General features: G+C 54.4%; 2 protein-coding genes across 2 annotated transcripts in view; both read left to right on the plus strand.

The window, feature by feature from the left end:
• Positions 1–755: 755 nt before the first annotated feature.
• On the plus strand, positions 756–7,434 carry EFNB3 (ephrin B3). Its single transcript, XM_066364784.1, has 5 exons — positions 756–1,315; positions 3,477–3,769; positions 3,958–4,050; positions 4,748–4,852; positions 5,302–7,434. Exons 1-5 carry the CDS (start codon positions 1,194–1,196, stop codon positions 5,709–5,711), a joined length of 1,023 nt encoding a protein of 340 aa, XP_066220881.1. The 5' UTR covers positions 756–1,193; the 3' UTR covers positions 5,712–7,434.
• Positions 7,435–14,016: 6,582 nt separating this feature from the next.
• The window catches only part of DNAH2 (dynein axonemal heavy chain 2), a 108,643-nt gene continuing 103,744 nt past the window's right edge, over positions 14,017–18,915 (plus strand). The window contains 2 exon segments of the mRNA XM_066364801.1: positions 14,017–14,153; positions 16,175–16,402. Coding sequence (XP_066220898.1) covers positions 16,189–16,402 — 214 coding nt within the window. The 5' untranslated portion in view covers positions 14,017–14,153; positions 16,175–16,188.

Genomic DNA, 18,915 nt, shown 5'->3' on the forward strand with positions numbered 1-18,915 from the left:
CAGGATAATTGGAAACAGTCCTTCCAGCTGAATGTGCGTTTGGGGTTGTAGGTACTCCCTTTCCTCTCCCAGCCCCATTTCTCCCCGTAACCATCCACGAAGCGCTCAGATTTACCTCCTAATCTCTTGCTTTTCACCCAACCCCTAGAGAACAAGAAAGGGTGCAGGAGGCTGTAACAAAAGAGACCCCAGGAGTCGGAGTTCAGCAACCCGGGTTTGGTTTCTGGCTTTATCCTAGACACTATGACCTTGGGCAATCCCCGCCCCCTCCCTGGGCCTCAGTTTCTCCATCACTGTCATGGAGATCCTTTAACTTGGCTCCTCTCCCGCCTCATACAGGTGGTCGTGATGATCGCTCAGCCCGCTTGATAAAGTGCGAACCCTTTAAGGTTGTTATTCTCTCCAGACTTGCCGGGAGCGGCGGGGTTGTTTTGGGCTGCGGGAGGGGGGGTGCTGCGGGAGAGGAAGGGGCTGGGTTCCTGGGGTGCAGAAGACGAGAGCCTTTCTGGGTCTGAGAGACGAAGATTCCGTGCGCCGGGGCGATGCGAGGGCCGGAGGGGGAATGGGCAGAGACTAACCCGGGGATGGGAGTCGCAAAGACAAAGGGGGCGTGAGAGACCGCGCCAGGGCGCGAGGCGGAGTGGCAGGGCGAGGCGGCGGGAGGTGCGCGGGGCGAGGGAGGTGTGGGGGCGTGGGCTGCGGGATCCTGCCTCCCGCTCCGCCTCGAGCTCCAGCTCCGGTTTTTCCCTCCGCCATCCTCTCCCCCTCCCGACTCTCCTTTAACTCCCCCTCCCAGGCTCGGGACTGGTTTCCTCCCTTAGCCCGCTGCCCTCAATCCCGGCGAGGCTGGGGCTCCAGCTCGGCGCCCCCTTCCTGGCTCCCTTGTCTGACGCCCCACTCTACCCCGCCGGGCCCCGGGCTCCCTCAGTCCTCGATAGGCCCTCTCATCAATCCCGGGGTGCTGGAGCCTAGGCTGGGGCGCCGGGAGCTTGCAGACCTCCCCTGCAAGGGCTCTGGAGGGCTGAGCGCTCCGAGCTGGGCGCGGGCAGAGCAGGAAGCGGGTCCGCGTGGGAGCTGAGGGTGTCAGCCGCCCGGGAGGTCGGGCCAACATAGCCCGGCAGCTAAGGCAGTCACTCCGGGGGGTGAGCGACTTTGAGGGAGTTGGTGCCCCGCCCCCAGGCCTTGGCGGGGTCATGGGGCCCCCCCATTCTAGGCCGGGGGGCGTACGAGTCGGGGCCCTGCTGCTGCTGGGGTTTTGGGGGCTGGTGTCTGGGCTCAGCCTGGAGCCTGTCTACTGGAATTCGGCGAATAAGAGGTGAGCGACCGGGGCTGGGGAGACCCTCCACCCTCCCAGCCGGGAGAGGGGAAGCTTTGGGGACTTGGGAGGCTGAGTTCTCCGAGCTGGGAGGAGGCTGGAGGGACGGTGTAGGTGCTCAGCTGAGAGCTGATGGGTGACTAGACAGAGGTGATCCCGGGAAGCAGACTTCTGGGTGGCACACAGATGGATGTGGGTGGTGATGATATCCAGGTACTGGGAGTTTGAAGGACCTCAAAGGGCAAGGATCTGAAAGTTCACGGGGAGCCGGGATGGCAGTGCAGTGGTTCTGTGGGTCTGTGGGGGACTTGCACGGTGTCGGGGGCTGGGCTTGGAGGGAGCCTGGTTAGTGTCAGCTCTCAGGAGAGCCGCTGAGTAGGTGCTGCTGAAGCGTTGAAGGGAAAGGCAGGGTGCCTCCCTCTGCAGCAGGGACTCTGGTCTCTGGTGGAGATGGAAGGGAAGGGGGCTCAGTTTGGGGACAACTCCCCTGAGGCTTTTTGACTGTCTTCACAGTCAATCTCCCAACTCTTGCCCCCAGCCTGAGGGTCAGTCAGCCGTTGGTGGGACAATTTCCCAACCAGATGATATTCTGTGTTTCTGGCTTGGGGACTTCTTTCGGAAGAAGCTTGGAGCACCGTGAAGCCGCTCCTTTTGCCCTCTTGCATCTGGAGCCCCAAGGACTCCGTTGCCTCCTCCCCCATCTTTGCTGCGAACTCTTCCATTAGACCCTCTGTTCCGTGGCATGCTTGCTTTGCTCTGAAGAAAGACCAGGGGTCAGATGAAACTTCAGGCCCCACAGGGTAGGGTAGAACCCTTGAGAGGTCATCTGGGTCCCTTGCCTCCATGCAGCTCTCACTCCCATTAGCAAAAGAGTTCTGTGTTTTGAAAAATTCCTACTTCCCGGGGGCAGCTGCATTAAGCCATGGGAAGAGGGTGGACTTTGAAGCTCATAAAATCCTAAAGTCTTAATCCTAGCTCAGTGCTTCCAACTCTGTGGCCTTGGGCACATTACTTAACCTTTCTGAGTTTGTATCCTCAATCCTTACAGCTTTTATGAGGATTAGAGGTAAAGTGTTAGAACATATATGCTCTTTAAAGGAGAACTGGGATTATTGCCCTTCCTTCCTGTACTTCACGGCCTCCCTCCCTGACTCTTAGGGTATAATCTCAGCTGTCTTTCCTCAGTCTCCCACCCGCCAGCTCCCAACTGCGTTTATCTGCCACAGCTTGAGGATGCTAGGAGTATTCTAATGGAGCTGAGAAAAGGGGGTTGGGGTGTTCTGGAAGTTCTGTGGGATGTTGGGTGGGAGAGAATGGGTCATTTGAAAGTATGGGAAGATACAAAGCAGCAGTCTCCTGGGATCCAGTTCTGAGACTCTGTCTGCCATTAATGCACAGGGGTGGAGGGTTGCAGTTTTTGGCAAGTAGTGGCTGGGCTGGGCCAGTGGATGCCCGAGCAGAGGGAGACATGGGCTTGTGTTCGCTGCGGTTAGAAAGGTCAACTCCTTCAATTCCAGAGCAAGGGGTACTTTCCCTAGGAAGTCGGAGACCTGGGGGAGGAGAGGTACTGAGGCAGGGGAACCTTGGGCAACTTGTCCCCAGACCCTGGTTCCCATGAGCCCCATTTAGGGCCATTGCCAGACCAGGCATGTGCTTCCTGTCACATTGCCTAGGTAACTTGGGACAGTGATCTAGATCACCCTGCTCCTACCCCTCCTTTGCCCTGAAATCCCTGAAATTGGTTGGTGGCCTGGGGGAGGGAAGGCTCTGCCCCTGTGGTTGACTGCCATGGAATAGTGAAATTCCTATTCCACCTGGGGGAGGGTGGGCTGTGTGGTTCCAGAGAGGCCAGCTCCTTGGTAACTGGCATCCTGTTGCCACGGTAACAGAGCTGGTGATGAAGGGAGAGATGGCAGTGTGCATGTGCTGAGGGCAGGCTGAAGAGTGCATTTGGGCACACCAAGGGGCAGGAGACCTCTGAGCCTGGCATCCTGCTGCTTCCAGCATGAGCTTGCACTGTCCTTACCGCCAGCTCTTACAGACCAGAGACTTGCCATCAGACAAAGGCTGTCCTGCAGGGATGTGGGATGAGGGAGGCGAAGCTCTGGGGGCCGGACCTCTGACACTTCCCCCCTTGTCCACCTCGACCTCCTCCCTGTAGGTTCCAGGCAGAGGGTGGTTATGTGCTCTACCCTCAGATTGGGGACCGGCTGGACCTGCTTTGCCCCCGGGCCCGGCCTCCTGGCCCCCACTCCTCTCCTAATTATGAGTTCTACAAGCTGTATCTGGTGGGGGGTGCCCAGGGCCGACGCTGTGAGGCACCCCCTGCCCCAAACCTCCTTCTCACGTGTGACCGGCCAGACCTGGATCTCCGCTTCACCATCAAGTTCCAGGAGTATAGCCCTAACCTCTGGGGCCACGAGTTCCGCTCGCACCATGACTACTACATAATTGGTACTGCTGGGCAGAGGGCAGGGTTGAGTGGGGAGGTGCTCTGGGGATGGAGGGCAGATGAGGGAGGGGACCACCAGAGCCAAGAGAGACCCCTAATACCCTTGGGTGGTGTTGGAGCCAGGACGTGGAGACAGAACTGAAGCTAGACTCTGGAGCGCCAACCTCTCCCTCTGGCTCTTCTCTCCCAGCCACGTCAGATGGGACCCGGGAAGGCCTGGAGAGCTTGCAGGGAGGTGTGTGCCTTACCAGAGGCATGAAGGTTCTTCTCCGAGTGGGGCAAAGTGAGTGGGGCTGGGGCACACCTCCTAGGAGCTGAGGGAGGTGGGGGCAAACCATCATGGTCAAGGGGCTGCTCTCTCAGCCCCTTCCCTCCCTCCCTTCCTTCCTTCCTTCCTTCCTTCCTTCCTTCCTTCCTTCCTCCCTTCCTCCCTTCCTCCCTTCTTCCCTTCCCCACTTCCCCTTTTCCCTCCTTCCCCTTCTCCCCTTCCCCTCCCTCCCTCCCTCCTTCCCTTCCTTCCTTCCCCTCTTCCCCCCTTCCTCCCTTCCTCCCTTCCTCCCTTCCTTCCTTCCTCCCTTCCCCCTTCCCCCCTTTCTCTCTTCCCCTCTTCCTCCCTTCCCCTCTCTTCCCCTCTTTCCCCCTCCTCCCTCCCTCCCTCCCTCCCTCCCTCCCTTCCTTCCTTCTTTCCTTCCTTCCTTCCTTCCTTCCTTCCTTCCTTCCAAGAGAGAGGAGAGACAGACTCCCCTATGCACATTCGCCCCGAATGGAATCCACCTGGCAACCCCTGTCGGGGCAAGATCACTGGAAACAATCTGGAAACCACTGGCAGCGAGAGAGAAGGGAGAGAGGGATGGTTGCTTCTCATGTGTGTCCTGACTGGGGGTTGAACCAGGGAAGCCTGCACGCTGGGCCAATGCTCTATCCACTGAACCAACCCCCCAGGGCCTCAGCCCTTTCTCTTGGGTCTTTCCTTTCTCCAGATCCCCGAGGAGGGGCTGCTCCCCGAAAGCCTGTGTCTGAAGTGCCCATGGAAAGAGACCGAGGGGCAGCCCAGAGCCTGGAGCCTGGGAAGGAGAACACGCCAGGTAGGAACCAGCCGTCCAGCCTCCTCCCTTCCCCGGCCGTCTCTGCTCTTGGAGCCCAGCTGCCTTGCCTTCTCCCTCTCCCTCCCTCTTTAGTCTGTGTTTTTGGGGGGTGAGGGTGGGATGACACAGGAAAGAGGAGAAGAGAGGATGGAAGGGTGGGAGGGGAATGGAAGCCAAATGAGGAAAAGACTCAATTAGAACTAATTAGCCAAGCCAGCGCTTCAATCAGCGCTGTCAGAGAAGTGGGGAGGACTCGGCACAGAGCGCTGAAGGGCTGGACACACCTGGACTCCTAGCTGGGCTGGGAGGGGCGGAGGGGTGCTGGTGTCCCCAGGGGGCCTGGGCACTGCTGGGGAAGCCCACGGGGACCCCCAAGACTGGCTATCCAGATGCCCAGGTGGCTCCTTCAGCCCCTCCCCCTCTTTCCTCCTTCACCCCTTCCCTGCCAGGTGACCCCACCAGCAATGCAACCTCCCGGGGTGCTGAAGGCCCCCTGCCCCCTCCCAGCATGCCCGCAGTGGCCGGGGCAGCAGGGGGGCTGGCGCTGCTCTTGCTGGGCGTGGCCGGGGCTGGGGGTGCCATGTGTTGGCGGAGACGGCGGGCCAAGCCTTCGGAGAGTCGCCACCCTGGTCCTGGCTCCTTTGGGAGGGGAGGGTCTCTGGGCCTGGGGGGTGGAGGCGGGATGGGACCTAGGGAGGCTGAACCTGGAGAACTAGGGATAGCTCTTCGGGGCAGTGGGACTGCAGACCCCCCCTTCTGTCCCCACTATGAGAAGGTGAGTGGTGACTATGGGCATCCTGTGTATATTGTGCAGGATGGGCCCCCCCAGAGCCCTCCGAACATCTACTACAAGGTATGAGGGTTCCTCCCACCTGGCTCTCTTGGATCCAGCCCTCCTTGTGCTCCTCCGGTGTAATTCGTGGTTGGAGGGACACCTCTAGGATCTCCTTGGCCCCCTCTGTCCCATCAGCTTCTTTGCTCCTCCTGGCTTTTGCCCTCCTCTCTACTTGTAGGATTCCTTAAGATTTTCACCAAACCACTTCCTGCCCTATGGTTGGCCATGTGAGCCCCTCTCTGTCTGTGTTTCCAGGTCCTGTCCCTTGGGGAGGAGGCAGAGACTCAGCCACCCCCTCTGACGATGACCTAGGGTCCTTGCTCCCTTTACTCACTGAAAGCTAGGGGCGGGAACAGTCTGCCTTTTGCTTGGCATCTCTTTCTGCCTCTCACTGTTTTTCTCTTCCTTTCTCTTCTCTCTCTCATCCTCTTTCTCTCTTCTGTCTCTAGGTCTGTTCCTCTTCCCTAGCATCCTCCTACCTACATCTCCTTTGCCCTCTTGGCTTCTTATCCTGTGCCTCTCCCATCTCCTGGGTGGGGCACCAAAGCTTGTCTCCCCTCAGCTCCCTCTGACCTCTTATCAACCATTCCCCTCCGTCTGCCAAAAATGCAGGCCTATGGTTCTGGCACTCAACTCCAGCTCAGGGCATGGGCAGCAGGACCTCCTTCTCTGCCCTGCCCCAGGCCTCTGCATAATTATTCCAACCTTTTGGGGTGGTTGGGTCATGACAGCTACCATGAGAAGTGTCCTGTTTTGTCCAGTGGCCAATAGCTACGAATCAGTTGGGACACATACAGACTTGGTCTGATGCTGAATGGGTCACTTGGGACAGGAAGTCTTGCTCCAGACAAGAAGTGATCAGACCTGGACAGAAGTGGCCTGGGAAGTGGCAGAAGCAGTGCACCAGGAACTGGAAGTGCCTTCATCCAGGACAGGAAGTAGCACTTCTGAAACAGGAAGTGGTCTGGCTGGAACTCAAGTGACTTAGTCTGGGGTTTTTTTTGGGGGGGAGGTTGATGGTTCTTACTCTGTGGAGAAGGTTGGGAGCAGGAAGAGCTTCCTGTTTCAGGAGGAAGCTGGAACTTACTGACTGTAAGAAGATTGGGTGGACTGAGGAGAATTTTCCTAGTATTCATGGTACTTCCCAGGATCCCCCTTCCTTTGTGCTGCTTTTAACCAGCTAAGATGACTGCCATCTGTTGTGGCAGGCCCAATTTGTCTTGTTCTTCCCTTCCACATTCTGGTATAATCTCTGTTACTCAACAGGACCACCCCAAGAACCCATGTGTTGTCCCCCAGTAACCCAGATGGCCGTCTTGTTCGTCATATCCTCCATTTCCTACTCTCTTCAAATTCAGCACAGCTCCCTTCTTAGTGACCAAAATGGTGGCCTACTGACTGGTCTAGCTGACTGTGGCACTTAGCAACTGCCATTGTTTCCATAGTGACCAGCTTATACCTCTTCCTGCCCTCTAGTACGTAACTGGGTGTTGCCTCAGTTTCCTCCCAGCTCAGTTGCATGAGATCAGAGTTGCCCTTGGGCACCAAGTCGGCCACCTCAATCTCTAGCCAACATGGTTGCTTTGTCCACCAGAGGTCAAGTCATCGCTCTGGTGTAGTTCCCAGCTCCTTCCTGATTTTTCTAATTGCTCCATCCAGGGAACAGGAAGTTGCTGTTGCCATGGGGGAGGTGGCGGGGTATGGCTGTCACCTCAATAGTTTTACTGTAAAAGGGAAATTTGAACAACAAAAACCAAAAAAAAAAAAAAAAAAAAGAATAAAAAATTTCAAAAGTTAACAAAGAGCCTGGATAATGACTGGACAGGTATTGGGACAGAGAACTGGTGATTAGGATGGTTTTCAAGCTGAGGGTTGGATCGCATGAAACCGGGGGGAGGGGAGGGACAGGGTTGGGTTGGGTTTGCGCGGTGAGGTGGGCAGTGCCTGGGGAGGGGATAATGGACTGGGTAAGAAGGCTGAGCGAGGCAGCCACCTGCAGGGGAGAGAGAAACCTAGGTAGGAGTGGGAGTTGCCAATACTTCCAGTGGGGATGTATATAAATGTAAGTTCACACATGGGAGAGCCTGAGTGTTGCTAAACCAAAGCACCAGAGACAAGGCAAATCATAGAAACAAAGTGGAAAAAGACATGTTCCGGTGTTAGTCTGTTCTCCCCCGTCCCTTTCCCAGGCACCTCTGATGGGGGGCGTTTTGATTTGAGAAGAAGGGGTGCGGCTGCCTAGAAGCCTCAAGCTGCCTGTCTCCTGGCTCCCTGTGTACCTACAACCTATTCTTTTCTCCCCTAAAAAGCCCAGGTGCCCAGCCCCCTAGACTCAGCCTCATTCTCCAACCACAAAAGCGGCCGTCAGGAGCAGTCGGGAGCATCGTCGGAGTTGGTTGGCAGGGTCACAACCTCTGCCCTCCCCTGACTCTAGGTCCTCTCCTGCTGTCTCCCATCTGCCTGGAGGTCAGGGGGTCCTCTTGCCCCTTCCCTTGTCTGAGCAAGATGCCTGGATCCCTGGAGATGCAGGCGCTGTAGGAGGGAAGTTGAAAACGGGGAGGCCAGGTGCTGGTATCTGGAATATACTCCTGCCTTCCAAGCCTGTGCTGGAGCTGCTAAGGTGGGGAGGCTTGAGGGGGTGTGGAAGGGCTGGTCCCTTGCCCCTTAGTGGGGGTTTGTTGTCATGGCAACATCCCCTTCTTCACACAATGGGAAGCCCCCCTCAGCCTCCCTCGTGGATGGAGACGACAGCCCCATCGCTGGCTATCAGCCTCAGGGACTTGGCAACCGTCACTATGGCAACCCAGAGCCCAGCAACAGGGCCTAGTGAGAAAGGGAGGGGTCCAAGACTGGGGCAGGGCTGTGTGTGAGAGGGGGCAAGAGCTGAGGGAGACTCTCCCTGTACATATATCTAGACTCAGGTGAAGAGACAAGAGGGAAGAGAAGTGGGGATAAATAAACATTTTCCATGACAAACTCCTCACCAAGGCAGTGGAGACATCATAACATGCTGAGAGATAGGAAGATACCCGGGGACAGGTGTACAGCTGGGGAGAGAAACAGCACATTCTACATAACACCTGTGGACGCACCCCCTTGGAGCGTTGATATCTATACACCCCCCTCCCACATTAACAACACAAGACCTACCGCTTTCCATACGTGTCATAACTTGTGTCTCTTTTGAGCTATTTGAAAGTGCTGGTGATTTCTACACAGAATACCCATGCCATCCTATTCGCTTTGTGGGTACAAATATACTTTTAGGATACCAATTTTAACAGAGCAAATAGATGGAGAAAGACATTCATTTATTCATTCATCCATCCACTCCACATCATATTAAGCATCTACTTTACTCCAAGTACTGTTTCAGATACTGGGAGTATATGGTGAATAAGGCTAAGACCCTGCTTCGTGAAGCCCATGTTGGTGGGGAACAACATAATAAAATTTCTGGTAGTGATAAATGATGTAAACAAAACTAACAGATAAAGAGGATGGAGCATAACGAGGAGATGATCTCGTTTAGGAGGCCAGGAGGGTCCCTCTGAAGAGGTGACATTTAATGGGGAGCTTGAATAACGTGTAGTAAGGCACGCAGTCTGAGAAAGGGCACACTCAACAGAGAGAAACAGCACATACACAGAAGTGAAGTCTTCATGTGTTTGGAAACAGTGAGAATGACATTACAATTTTACATCCATTTCAGATATGTCCTGTCCTTCCCCAGCCTCCACCAGTAGGTCACTTGGGTCTAGAATCCACATTTAGAAAGTTGATATAACTCAGTCTTCTACTCCTTCCCCCCCCCCCCTTTGCTTCTTGTGCATATGTAAGTACTGTTTCTTCTACTAAATTTTAAGCTCTGAGAGGGCAAGGATAGTTCTCTGAGATTCTTGGGAGCTGTAGTATGGATGCTGGTACCGAATCTAGAGCAGGTGGACACAACAGAAGTATAGAAACTGGGAGGGGCCCTGGCCGGTTGGCTCAGCGGTAGAGCATCGGCCTGGCGTGCGGGGGACCCGGGTTCGATTCCTGGCCAGGGCACATAGGAGAAGCGCCCATTTGCTTCTCCACCCCCCCCTTCCTCTCTGTCTCTCTCTTCCCCTCCCGCAGCCGAGGCTCCATTGGAGCAAAGATGGCCCGGGCGCTGGGGATGGCTCCTTGGCCTCTGCCCCAGGCGCTAGAGTGGCTCTGGTCGGGGCAGAGCGACGCCCTGGAGGGGCAGAGCATCGCCCCCTGGTGGGCAGAGCGTTGCCCCTGGTGGGTGTGCCGGGTGGATCCCGGTCGGGCGCATGCAGGAGTCTGTCTGACTGTCTCTCCCCGTTTCCAGCTTCAGAAAAATACAAAAAAAAAAAAAAAAAAAAGGAAAAAAAAAAAAAAGAAAGGAACTGGGAGGGCTGGAGACCACACGTGAAAGTTGCCTCCACCCCAACACTGTAGGATTGAAATTGCCCTTGGGACTGTGCTGCACACGGAAGTGCAGACTTTGCCATCCTTCCAAACACAGGCAGGATGTAAATGTGTGTCTGTGTGTGTGGTTCATGTTGGGGAAGGTTTAAGAATAGAACAAAGCGTTGTAGTAGGGATTTCTTTTTTTCTTTTTTGTATTTTTCCGAAGTGAGAAGTGGGAGGTAGTCAGACAGACTCCCGCATGTGCCCGACCGGAATCCACCCAGCATGCCCACCAGGTGGTGGTGCTCTGCCCATCTAGGGTGTTGCTCCGTTGCAGCAGGGGCCATTCTAGTGCCTGAGGCAGAGGCCACAGAGCCATCCTCAGCGCCCGGGCCAACTTTGCTCCAATGGAGCCTTGGCTGCGGGAGGGGAAGAGAGAGAGAGAAAGGAGAGAGGGAAGGGTGGAGAAGCAGAACCCAGACCTCCACATGCCGGGCTGACCAGGGCCGTAGGGATTTCTGATGGGGAATGGTTGATATAATAACTGGAATTTCTTTTTTTTTAAAGATTTTTTAATTTATTCATTTTAGAGAAGAGAGAGAGAAGGGTAGGAGGAGCAGGAAGCATCAACTACCATATGTGCCTTAATCAGGCAAGCCCAGGGTTTTGAGTCGGGGACCTCAGTGTTCCAGGTTGACACTTTATCCACTGTGCCACCACAGGTCAGGCCAATAACTGCAATTTCAACAAGAATGAAAAATGGAGGTTCCTAAGTAGCTACATGGGCAATCACAAACATAGCACCCCCTTCCCCAGGGAGAGTTTCCAGATCTGTAGACAGGTTGGGGAAATGTTGCAGGGTGGTTTGAAGGCTGGGGTCTGGCTGGGATGGACTCAAGAGAGTTGGGTGGTGTAGGAAAAAACATGCAATATAAATGGCAGTGACAATTGGGCAGCAGAAGTGAAGTTTGGAAGATAGCGGGGAAGGTGAAGTCCTGAAGGAAGTTCCGCGGGGACCAGGTCTCAGGTCCTCTCCCCCTCCCCCCCGATTCCCACAGGGAATTGAAGCCTTAGGTGTCCTGATTCTTCTGCTTCCCCCAACTGCCATCAGAAACCCAGGCATTGGCTCCCTCCAACCCCAGTGGCTGGTCCTGGTGGAGGAGAGACTGAGCGGTCTCAGGGGGCGGCAGCTGGTGAGTGGGGAGGAATCTGTGTGCTCAGCAAACAGCAGCCTCGGTGCCCAGTGGCTGCCTCCTCCCTCATCAATCAGCTCCAGCCAAATGTCCTTGCATTCCCACCACCCCAAGGGGACTGGGGCTGGGCCAGGGTCCCCAGGGGAGTGAGATGGGGATGGGTGGGGGGAGGGGAGTGGTGTTTGGCTTCCCATCTCTTGGCCTCTATTCTCGCCTCTCCTGGAAGCTCTTAGCCCTTCATGTCATGGAACGACTCTCTTCTGGCCCCTACCATCCTGAGGGCATCAGCTACAAATCACCTGTGGGGGTCTGCTGGATGAGTCAGGGATGAAGAGGAATCTACTCTGGTTCTCACGGGACGGCCCAGGGCACAGGCAGGAGGGAGGCTACTGGCACAGAGGCCATGTCCCCCAGCTGGCCTCTCCATCCCTGACAGATGATCTGGACAGTAGGCTGTGATCCCGACCCCCTGAATGCCCTCTCTTCCTACCTTCTCCTAGCCCCCAGCCCTCACTCCCTGCTTTCCACCAAGACCCAGGGGCCTGGCCCCCAGCTCACCTCAAATCTGTTGCTCCCCATTGGGGACTGGGGCCTCCAGACCTTAGCCTTGGGCTCACTCTCCCCCTCCTTAGCCCTTGCTCCCCTGAGGGACCCAGGCGTCCTGCCCACTCCCCTCACCATAACAACCATTCTTTCGGAGTCGCTTAAGACTTTAATATCATTTCATTAAGTCAGCTAGTTCAGAGAAGGTTGGGGGCACAAAGAGACTGGGGTGGGCAAAGAGGGCCAAGGTTGGGGGGAAGCAAGGGAAGAGCTCCCCTCTCTCCGTGGAGATGGCTCTGAGAAATCAAATATTGACAGTGGGAGAACAGAACTTATTAAAGCTGGGATGGGGTGTGTGCGGGGAACTGTGGGAATGGCCGGATGCCTGGGTTCTGAGGGTAATGACAGTTCTGGGAGGAGGGAAAAGCCCAAGGCTGGGAGGATGCAGTAAGACCCAGAGTCTCGCTGGTACAACTCTTCTACCCCTTTTCTTTGGGAAGTACTGAGTCCTGCTACCCAGGCTGTTTCTCAGCTGTTTGCAGGAGCCCTTGGGGACACCCCCATCACAACTGTAGTTGGCCCCACTCCATCCCTTCCCCCTACCTCCACCTCTGTTGATGAGCTTCAGCAGCGTTTAATCGGATTGAGCAGTAATTAGCAAAGCAAGATGTTTGATTACCTATTAGCATAATGTAGGGGGCTGAGATTCCTAGGCACAGCCAAGGTTGGAGTCAGAAAAGAAATGGGGTCTACACAACGTTCCTTACCCTGAAGGAGCCATGAGTCCCGCCTGGAAGACTCCCTACCCCAGGCCTTCCCTCAAATCTTCTCCTTTGGGACTTCTCTTTGGGGGATCTGACCAATCATGTTACCTCTGTCTGCCACCCACTGTCTACTGGATTTGAGAAGGGGATTACCCACTTAACATTATTTGGTATGCAGCTGGTTTTGAGTTGTGGCAGGACCTCCTCTCTCTTTCGATCCTTGCTCTCAGTTTGGGCTGGGCATAAGGTCACAAATCAGAGCTCAAGAGACCCATCTTAAAGATAATGATGGTGGTGGTGGTGGTGGTGGTCGTGGGGGGTGCTGAGGGCAGGTTTGTGAATGCTGAAAATAAAGATGTTGTAGGTGGGATGGTGAGGTCAGGGTTGGATTTGGGTGTGAGTTAATCCATTGGCTTGTCAGGAGTTATCAGAGACTGCCACTCTTCTCAGTGCCAGACTAGCATAATGAGAGGCGTCAGGTGTGAACACCCACCAGGAATACCCACCTCGGCTCCCCTCTCCTCATCCAGCAAAGAAAATGTCATCAATTTAGCTCCTCATGGAAATGCAATCAGTGGGCTCGCTGCTGGCTTTGTCTTAATTAGGCACTATTGATGGAAGCAGGGAGGGTGCCTTCCCATCCCCCTGATGGTTTCCTCCCTGTATCTCCAAGTCTCCCTGAAGCATCTTCAGGCCCCAGATACAACCTAAGTCTCCTAGGCGCCTTTTCCTGCGGCCCCGGCCTGCAGCGCCCCCTAGCAGTGGTTAAGGGCTGCCCCACCTTTAGCTTTTCCAGGACTCAACCTTTGTTCCTTCGAAGAGCCGAGCGCCTCCCCGGCTGGTCACCTTCCCCAGGGAGTTCCCGCCTCCCGTTACCCCCCAAATGAGCGACGCTTTCCAAAGCTAATCCTCAGACTCCAAAGATTCCAGTTCTGTTTTTCCCTCCTTTTCCACGTCCCGCGATGCTGAACGATCCTAGACCCCAGTCCGAACTAAGAAGAGTGAAGGAGTGGGAGGGCAGGGGTGCTCCAGCCCCGGTTTTTCCCCGGTACCCAGCTGCAGCCAGGGCTGCCTCGAAATCCTGGAGCGCCTTCGCAAGTGCCAACGAGCCTCGCAAGCGGGACTGCGGGCGCCACCTGCTGGGCGCATTCGGGATGGAGCCCTCAAGCTCCGAGCGCGGGGAAGGCGCTTGGGTTTCCCCGGCCTTGTCAGTGTTCTGCGGGAGGGCAGCTCATTGTTTCCGGCCACAGCCCTTTGAGCCCTGTCCTCAGACCAGATCCCACGCGCCCTCCAGCCTGCCAGACTTAGTGGCTTCCCTTGCCCCCTAGCTCTCATGCCCTGAGTCCGGGCCAGGGAGACAGAGCCGAATGCGGTAGCGGAGAAGGGCTTCACTACGCCTGCGCGGAGGAGGCGGCTCGGCGCCCTAGCACAGCTGCGGCTCGCAGGTCCCGGCCCGGGGTTTCCATGGCGACGCGTGCAGGCGCAAGTCCGAGAGCACCGAGCCGGGCAACTTCTTAGCCCGAGTGGCGCGTCCGTCGGCCTAAGGAGGAGAGGGCCGGCGTCCTGAGGTGTGTGTCCAGGGCGAAGGCGAAGGGAAAAGGAATCCTGTGGTTAAGTGGGAGGTCCGGGCGAGGGGCAGCGGTGAGACGGTAGGAGGGACAGCTGGAGGGAGGGAGGAAAGGGCAGTTATCGGAGGGAAGGGGCAGTTGTGAGGGCAGTTATGGAGGAAGGGGCAGTTGACGGAGGAGGGAAGAAGAAGGGGCAATTGGGGCTGAGATAAAAAAACGGAGACAGTTGTGACAGTTGTGACAGATGCGTGAGGAAGCCATTGTGAGAAAATATTTGCCCACTGATAAGTTTGAGGAGAGGGCCGGTCCCCTACGGCATTTAATTTAATTCTGAGGAATAGAAGAAGCCACAGGCGAGCGGAACAGCTCCCCCTGGGCCTGCCCTCCTGCCCTGTGGGATCAGGGGGTGAAGCCCAGGGGGAGGGGCTCCCGACCTTGCCTGAGGAATGCCCCCGGGGATCCAGCCGGAAGCGGGATGGGCAGCCCCACGCTTCTCCGGAGACCGGTGGGGGAAGCCGGGCTGCTGTAGCTGGTTTTATTGATGTGTTGGCCTAATAGAACGTTTTTTCTTGGAGCAAAGGACAAATCCTTCAGGTCTGACACTCATAAGCTACGGTCGATGCCGTGGAGGCCTGTGGAGAAGAAGGAAAGCTACAGGTGGCTGTCAGGAGCTAGCTGAATGGGGAGGCAGTGCCCAGCAAATCAGACACTGCCCTGGGGATCCTGAAGCCCTGCCTCGTCAGCCCCTGCTTTCCACTCTCCTGTTTTCTGAGAGGCACTACTGTGGCCTTCCTCAGTCCCCATCTTCCTCTCCCTCCACGAAATTTGAAATTCAGTGTTGGGTGATTTTGGTCCTTCCTTCTTCCAATCTGTTCTCAGGACATTTGGAGTCCATTGATCTTGGTTTTCATTATCAGTCAGCACCGAGTTACTCAGCCAAGTATGCCAAGATTTTTCACCCTGGCCGGTTGGCTTACTGGCAGAGCATTGGCCCGGCATGTGGAAGTCCTGAGTTTGGTTCCCGGCCAGGGCACACAGGAGAAGCTCCCATCTGCTTCTCCACCCTTCCCCTTCTCCTTCCTCTCTCTCTCTCTCTCTCTCTCTCTCTCTCTCTCTCTCTCTCTCTCTCTTCCCCTCTGGCAGCCAAGGCTCCATTGGAGCAAAGTTGTCCTGGGCGCTGAGAATGGCTGCATGGCCTCCGCCTCAGGCGCTAGAATGGCTCTGGTTGCAATGAAGCAACAGCCCAGATGGGCCCAGCATCATCACCTGGTGGATATGCCTGTGTATCCCGGTCGGGCGCATGTGGGAGTCTGTCTCTCTACTTCCCCACTTCTCACTTTAGAAAAAAATCTTTTTAGTATACACAAAACAGGGCTTCTGTCCCTGAGGAATTAAACACTAAGGAGACATGTTGCAAACATGGCCTTTCTTTAAGGAGGTTGGAGGTTTCAGAGTGAGCAAGAGGAGCATTTTTCAACCCCCCGCCCCTTCCAGGGGTAACTTGGGAGAAAAGGAAGCACATAGCATCACATTGGTTTACTTCATTGACTCAACGCAGTGACAAAGGGTGGGGAACCTGGAGACAGTCTTCTTTTCCTTGGGTCTTCTCTCACTCAGCCGTGTCTCTGAGGAGTAGAGTTTAAGGGTGTGTGCAACCAGACCTCAGCTTGATATATCCTTTCCTGGTTATCTTACTTCTCATAACTCTGGGCAGACGTAAGGCTTCCTAAACCCTCATTAATGGGGTGTCTATTGGGCCACCATCTTTAACTTCTATTTATTCCTAATGCCTTGAGGGATGACTTTGGTTTTTAACCCAGTGCTCTGAAGACAGTGGGAAAGGAGTGAGGATTGCAAGGCCCCTTGGTTAGTGGAGCAGGGTGTGGGTGCCCCCAGATAAGATCTTATGTGAGGTCTCAGTTAATTGGTGAATTCAAAAGGGACTGTGGTCTTTTCTGAATCCACCTACTGGGTTGGGGGTGGATTGAGTTGTGGACTCCCAGCTCCCTGTGTGTCTGCAGGGCTTGGCTACACGATGTCCAGCAAAGCTGGGAAGAAGCAGAAAGGGGGTGGCTCAAAGAGCACCCGCAAGCAAGCTGCTCTGGCTGCTGGGGCTCAGGAGGCCACGCTGCCTGCTGCCAGGGAGCCGGAGCTGGAGCAGGAGCGGGAGCCAGCTGAGGAGGAGCCTGTCAAGGAGGAGCCTGTCAAGGAGGAGCCTGTCACGGAGGAGCCTGTCACGGAGGAGCCTGGTGGGTGCATGCTGCCTGGGGCTTGGTGGGTGAATGTTTGTATTTCAGGAGGGTTTTAGGTCTGGGGAGCAGGTTCTGATACTTTTGAGTAGGAAGTAGCAAGTTCAGCAGAATCTTGGGCCTGCCACTGGGTCTCTTTGTGTTTTCCTCCTGTCTTAAAAATTTCCCCAGTGCAGTAAGAGCTCACCAGCCAATCCTTTACGTTAGCTTCTACCTCCTTATTCAACTGTTCATTGTTGCTCCAACCCGTTCCTTTTTCCCATTTTTACCCTGGCTGGCAAAACAATGTTTTTCTCCCATTAAGCCCATCACCATGGAAACTCAGTCTGCTTTGCCACCCCTTGAATCCTAAGCCTGACTGATGCTTTCTGCCATCTGTTTGAGGCTCTTGTACCTCCACCCTCAGTTTGGCAGAGCCCTGGTAGACTAAGGAGGTTCAGGTTCCGGGTCACAGGAGAAGAAGCCTGAGGTCTAGACTGAGAGAGAAAAGAGTTTAAAAAGGCTGCTTCTTGTAGCTTCGATCTGGGGGATTCTTTCCTTGTAGATGCGCTGAGACTAATAGGGTTGGAAGGTTTTTGGTAGCTGCTGTTGTCACTGGGCTGTCCCTTACAGTGTGGGTCAGTGTAGATATGACTGTGAGGTAAGTATAGTCCTTGCCTTTTACCTAGGGCTTAAAAAAATTATTGATTTTAGAGAGAGAGGAATGGTGAGCGAGCGAGAGAGAGATAGAGATAAACATCAATCTGTTCCTGTATGTGCCCTAACTGGTGATTGAACTTGCAACCTTTGCATATCGGGTTGACACTCTAACCAAGGGAGCTATCCGGCCAGGACCTACTTGGGACTTCTTTACACTGCTAGCAGCCTGTCAAGATGGAGAGAAATAGAATTCCCTTTTCATATTAAAGGTTGAGAGTATAAGTGTGGGCGTGGGAGAAAGATCTAGGGTACATAGGGCCTTGCCCTAGGACCCAGACATTAGAAATATGCAAAAAAAAGAAAAGAAAAATGCAGATTTTTTCTTTTGAGGTCTCTTGAAAGCAATTTATTTTTATTTTTTTACAGCAATTCCAGTTTATTTATTTTTAGATTTTATTTACTCATTTTTAGAGAGGAAAGAAAGAGAGAAAGAGAGAGAGGAGGGGGGAGGAGCAAGAAACATCAACTCCCATATGTGCCTTGACCTGGCAAGCCCAGGGTTTCTAACCCGTGACCTCAGCGTTCCAGGTCGATGCTTTATCCACTGCGCCACCACAGGTCAGACTTGAAAGCAGTTTAGAATGGGGCTGGCTCCTAGAAGCTGGGTACCAGGAATAGGCTGAGGGAGGAGAGAAAGCAGTGAGGTTCCATTTGGATGCAATCCTCTGGGGTGAGAGAAGGAGCTTCCAAATGAAAGCACTGACCACTAGACACCAAGGGTCTCTGGCTCCCATGGCTCTACACCTTCTTAGAGTTTGATGTGAAGCTTTCCGGTTGACTTGTAACATGACAGAAGTTCAGAGAAGACATGAGCCTCTAAGGCAGCCCTGGAATGAACATGAATCCCCATAATTTTGGGAGTTAGTCAGGGGTTGAGACCTGTCCCACTAGAGAGAGAGGGGATCTGCTATGGTATGAATGTTTGTTTCCCTCCAAAACTCATATGCTGAAACCCTAATGCCCAATGTGATGGTACTTCTCTTGTGTAGGTAGTCTTTTGGGAGGTGCTTAAATAATGAGGGTGGAGCTGTTATGAATGAGAGTAGTGCCTAATAAAAGTGGCGTTTAGAGAGATCCCTTGTCCCTTTCCTCTGTATGAGAACACAAGGAGAAGTCTGTGACTGGGAAGAGGGCCCTTGTTTATGCTGGCACCCTGATCTAGAACTTCCGGCCCCCAGAACTGTGAGAAATACATTTCTGCTGTTTGTAAGCCACTCAGTCTGTGGTATTTTGGCAGACAGGCCAAGACAGGGCTGAAACACTTCTAGAAAAGGCTGGTGGGTAAACTCCCTTTTGAGGTCTGTATTGATAGCCTTTGCTTCCTTAAATATTCCTCAATGAGAAAAGAAATAGTACAGGTTCCTAATCCCACAACTGTAATTCTAAAATACCTTAAAAAGTAAACTTTTTTTTCTTCTTTTCCAAGTGAGAGAAGGGGAAATAGACAGATTTCTGCACTGCATGTCTCTCGACTGGGATCCATCTGGCAACTCCTGTCTGGGGCCAAGTCTCTGCCCGTGTAGGGCCATGCTTGTAACCAAGCTATTTTTAGTGTTTGAGGTGGAGGCTCCAAGTAGTCATCCTCAGTGCCCGGGGCCGATGCTCTTGAACCAATTAATCCATGACTGCGGGAGGGGAAGAGAGAGAGAGAAGAGAGGAGGTAGGGGGGTAAAGAAGCAGATGGTTGCTTCTCCTGTGTGCCCTGACTGGGAATCAAACCAGGGACATCCACACACTGGGCTGATGCTCTACCACTGAGCCAAATGGCCAGGGCCAAGAACTAAATGTGTTTTTTCTCAAAGTTTGGCATCCAA

This window comes from Saccopteryx leptura, chromosome 2 (genome assembly GCF_036850995.1).
Source record: "Saccopteryx leptura isolate mSacLep1 chromosome 2, mSacLep1_pri_phased_curated, whole genome shotgun sequence".
Lineage (NCBI taxonomy): Eukaryota > Metazoa > Chordata > Mammalia > Chiroptera > Emballonuridae > Saccopteryx > Saccopteryx leptura.